This window comes from Lepisma saccharinum, chromosome 10, assembly GCF_977018435.1.
Source record: "Lepisma saccharinum chromosome 10, izLepSacc3.1, whole genome shotgun sequence".
NCBI lineage: Eukaryota > Metazoa > Arthropoda > Insecta > Zygentoma > Lepismatidae > Lepisma > Lepisma saccharinum.
Window position 1 is genome coordinate 17,020,770 of NC_139238.1, and position 5,317 is coordinate 17,026,086.

The window sequence follows — 5,317 nt, forward strand, 5'->3', positions numbered from 1 at the left end:
TGGACTGGTGACGCACCAGTTTCAAACTACGGAGGGGAAGGTAACTTCCTTCTCCGTGTTTAGCATACGCTGCACATTCGCTTCTCCCAAGCACTGGCCAGGTGGCTTCTAACAGCCACTTAGGATGTTTCTTTTAAGTGTTTTCAGAATAGGAAACATGCAGTTTTAGATTTGAGTTTTATTAGTGTGAATGTTACAGCTACAATGAGGGTTTTTTTTTTCCATAAGTGTTTTTTACCATGACCTTTTACCTGTATCCTCAACTAACACTTTTTTAACGTCAGTCATGACCTCTGAAACGTTGTTTTGATCGACATTTCGTACTCACACACATAAATAATTGATCTTTGATAGTTTTAACGTTTCTCTTAAGAATACAAACTAACCTTCTTAAGCCTGCAGCAACACAAGCATCACCTAAGAATACCATCAACCAAAATGATTGTCTTTATTATCTTTTTTATTCATTTAGACTGTGTTATTTTGCCAACTTAAAATTTTCAGAACTATTCTCAAAATGTGCACAAAAACGTGTGTGTAGTGTATTGTGATATTTATGCACAATATGGTGTACTATACCTTGCAGGGGTTATTTTGCCCTGGTTTCCCGTAATTATTGTGTTAACACATTCTGTATACATAAAAACAAAAAAATTCATGTCTGCTTATTGACAAACATTTCTGGTCCACATTAATAAAGATATTAAAGCTCCTACATCTACTTAATCAAAAATATTTGAACATAGATATTTCAATGTTCTTAAAGCTGTATCACAATTGTACAAAATTTGTAATTTTTGTACTGTTGCACACAGCATTTTTCACATCATCTCCTGAAAGAAAGAAAAAAAAGAATTAGCACATACGTACCACAATGAGTGAAGACAATGAAATATAAATTTCATAAGTGTTGATAAGCATATTAATTTCTTTGCCAGCTGTTGTGTTTGTGGTTCACATTAAACAGTGCTCCCAGAAGTTTTGGTGATTGACATATGACAGTACTGCTTTAACCCACTGAACAGTAAATATGTTCATTTGCAACTGACCTATATGCAGGGAGTTTTTTGCATCAAATAAAAAAAATGGCTACAAGCATTTTATTTTTTGGGTAACATTATCGTATGAGGGAAACGGATTCCTTCAAATTTACAGGAGAAAGTACTTACGGAAATCATTTTCTTTAGCGTTGTTGAAGTTCCCGAATATAGATTTGATCCATTTTAATGTGAATGCGTGTTGTTTTCTGCGAAAATCTCTGTCCGACACGCTGTTTCTGCTCCCGCCATTTGCTTTCTGCATGAGAGTGCAATGTTCCGTGTGTTAAGATGATGCAACCCCGTAGCCAGTGTTTCAGCCTCGCCGTGTTTTCACTAGAACCACGTGTCGAGTATTTTTAATTTTTTTTTGGAACGCGTTTACAATACCGGACCACTCTCCAATTGCTATGAAATTTCGCCTACTCACTAATTGAGACCTCCTAATCACGAATCTGCATGTAATAATTGGCGGTCAAGTATGGTAATCGATAAAAAAACGAAATAAACTATGTTTTCTTAACATAACGTAACCCTACCATAAGAACAGCAGCTCCACGGAACAAGCCATTTTCCCCGAATGGGTGGCACTTATCGCACAACACTGTAGCAACATTGTGTTCTGACGTCACAGGAGAGAGCTTTTTCATGTTAGGCAATACAAGGTAACGCGTCTCTTAGCGAAAATATTAATTTTTCTTTGTATTTATGCTAATGGAACCTAACCTAACCACGTAGGCATTCCTCGTCTGACGTCAATATTCAAGGTTGCAAGATTGTTGTGCGTAAAGGAAGAGCATTAACGAATTGCGAAAGAAAGATGGTTCCGAATTGCTGTGTATGGGACAATGAATGTGGTAAATCGCAAGGTTATTTTACAAGTTCTACACGTAAATGCGACGTATTAGCATAATTTCAAATCCGGGCACGAAAGTAGATATTTTCCGGTGAACGAGGTTGCAACACTGCATAAATCGACAAAACACACTCAGAACGCCCCCTAAACCAGTACGCTATCACGGCCATAGTGTGTCACAGATTCAAAACAACAAGTAACAGTAAGTACTCGTAAATAGAAAAAATAGACATTGTCTTAGTTAGAAATGCATTATTTCGCCTTAAGAAATGTTCCGCAACACGTTAGCAATGTAAAGAAGTCCGAAATATATGATTCGTAGGTGTTTCCCTCATACGATAATAGTACCATTTTTTGTAACTATTATCATCATGATCATAATAAAAATGGTACTAAATGTTTCATTTTTATCCTCCAATACAATTTCAATGGGTATACAATTATTTGTAGCAATGTATATTACACAATAAAATAAAAATTTGTGTAACTATTATCATCATCATTAATAGTAAAATGGTACTATTAAAATTTTGGTTCTTCCATCAATTTTAAGGGGTGTACAATTATTTAATAAAATATTGTAACAATGTGTATTACACAATAAAATAAAATGCAGTATTACCTAGTCTTACCATAAATACGCTGTTCTCAGCACGTGGTGAAAATAGCCCTGTATGCTATTCTCACCACCTGGTGAAAATAGCCCTGTATGCTATTCTCACCACCTGGTGAAAATAGCCCTGTATGCTATTCTCACCACCTGGTGAAAATAGTCGCAGCCTTAAATAAAAGTCACGTTTTGCAAAACAGAATACTTTCAACTTCTACCCGACTTTTACTAAGGAAAACACTTTACGAAATATTTCATGATCCCTTTAGTCTCTATATTATCCAGCTTATCCTCATGTACTTGACACACTGCAACAGAGTTAAGATGCTTCTTGGCCATGGTACTTCGTAAATACGTAGTTCTTAAGGCGATGCAAAGCACAAACTACTTTCAGCCTCACAAGAAGAATAAAGCGTCAAAAGTAAACGCACTAGTCTTTCCGATTTTCTTAAATAGTTGCAGAGGGAATTTGATACTAGGCTATCCTAGGGCCTCAAGTTCAGCGGGTGCACAAAAATGAGACACTGAAGAGGCAGAAGTGATAAGGATCATTGATTTGATGGAACTTCTTTAAATTTGTAATAACAACAAATTAGGCCACTTTAATGCCATTTGCAGGCGCGAAATCATGCTCCTTGTCACAAGAACAAAAACAGCCTCTTTTTTTTTCATTGTAGTTATATATATCCCCATCACAGGCACGTATATAGAACTATATTTCGGGAAGGTTCCAGTTTTTCTTGCTCCGTTCTCCTTTCTCAACGCTGACCTCAACAACATCCACCCACCATAATTCACTGCTACATACTGAACAAAGACAATCAATTTGTTTTCTCATTTCTTTCTTTTGTCTCTTTCGAATGCAAGTCATGCCAAAAACATTCCAAATTCTGGGGCCTCAGAAGTGGTAACCGATATATCAACAACAGATGCCGATAGTGGAAGTTAAAAATAGCTTACATTCGTTTGGAAAACAAAGGCACCTACCTAGCTATTTTTCGATGGACTGAGTCTCTCAAGAACAGGAGAACTGCAGTATACCCATGCTTCTTCCCCTATTCTCACACACAATCATAATATACCATGTGTTTTCTTTAATGAAATGTGTATTTGGAAAAAGAAATACTGAGAAAAATTAAAATGCCCATTTCAGAGCAGAATCCTGCGTAATTTCCCCCAGAATCCTTAAATAATTTATGAAATTTCCATCACACAAATACGTGTTGAACGTTATACATTGGACCCCTTATAGGGAACTAATGGAGAACTAATGCTCTTATCAGAAATGAATCATCTGTAGCTACTTTCTTGACAAGACATTTATATATACTTAAATGAAATGTGTGCTTTCTGGGCACTGTTATGTTGATATTTCAAATAGAATATGTCTGAAAAAGGTGAGATCAATGCCATTAGTTAACAATAATTAATGTAAATTAGGACATACCATTGTCACTCCAAACTGAGATCACTATCATTTTCTTCCTGAGGCTGCGATTGGCGAATTAGTTGAGGTACACAAGACTTATCTTGAAGCATGCCATGTTGTATCAAGAAGCTTTCCACTTCTTCAGCAAAAAAGTCTTCACCAAATTCATCTACCAGGCGCACAAAGTTACCGACAAGTTGACCACCTTTGTACACTAAAAGTGCTGGTACTCCACTTACTTTAAAATGTCTGCTTACACCAGCTGTTGATCCTTTTAATTTACAGAACTTTACTTGTGGATGTTCCTGACTCAGACATGTCAAACATCCGTTCATAGCTTCACACCCCGTTGCACCATCTTCATAAATATGTACAATGACAGTTACAGCTTTATTCTCCTTATCGATTGCATCTAAATATTCCTGCTGCGTATTCAAGCTAATAACTTTTCCAAACTTGGGAAGCGCTGCCGCTTTGGCCAACATTTCTTCCATACGCTGCTGAACATACTGTTGCAATATGTTGTCAGGCAGCAGCTCATCCAGCTCTGAATCCAAGTTATCTTTCTTCTTTTCTTCCTCAGAAGAGGCAGTGCAAGTAAGAGAAAGTTTTTTGATAAGCTCAAGTCTTTCTCTTTCTTGCTTCTCACGTTTTTCTGTTTCTAGCTGCTTGAATCTCTGCCAATCTTTTATTACGCCCTTGGGACCAGTATTACTGGAGGAACCGTCCCATTCACAAGCTTCGCTTCTTCCTGATCGGATATTTGATTCTCTCACACCTTCAACTTCGTTCTCCCCTTCGCTATCACTGCTGCTGCAATAACCATACGTTTGTTCTCCGAGCAACTTATCTTCTAACGTTGCCATTGTATTTGAATTTTTCAAACAAAAACTAGCAGTGCAATGGCTCACCAAAATTAATGTTCCTTAGTATCGTACCAACTTGATGATAGGTTTCTATTTCTTCCAATTTTGAAGATGTAACGTGGTTCTCCTTATCTTCATCCACAAAAATACAGTAAAAACCTAACAAATACCACGATTTAACTCAGTTGTCCAACCTAGCAAATATACCGTAAACAACGAAAACCAACACAATCAGTATTCGAGTTAACTGAATTTGTCCACTACCACACATTTCCAAACATTAAGTAAATTTTATTATAATAGGTGATATTATGTAATGCTGAAAAATAATGTAAAGTTAAATGTAGATGAATTTTCATAAAACAAAACAAATACAAATAATGTTCAATCACGGTAAATCTCTTCCACAACGGGATAATGGGCACTACATTTGTGCAGTGTTGCAGAGTTACCAGCCCTGATATTCAAATTCAAACATCCACTTACCGCTTGGCGAATTCAACTGGATGCGTATTGTGT

The 5,317-nt window shown here is 36.6% G+C and overlaps 1 protein-coding gene across 1 annotated transcript; it reads right to left on the reverse strand.

Annotated features, from left to right (window-relative positions):
* Nucleotides 1-218: 218 nt before the first annotated feature.
* On the reverse strand, nt 219-5,071 carry LOC145994233 (phosducin-like protein 1). The gene is made up of 2 exons (XM_083130331.1): nt 3,951-5,071; nt 219-833 (listed from the first exon to the last, which is right to left on the reverse strand). Exon 1 carries the CDS (start codon nt 4,796-4,798, stop codon nt 3,956-3,958), a length of 843 nt encoding a protein of 280 aa, XP_082986457.1. The 5' UTR covers nt 4,799-5,071; the 3' UTR covers nt 219-833; nt 3,951-3,955.
* Nucleotides 5,072-5,317: the final 246 nt, after the last annotated feature.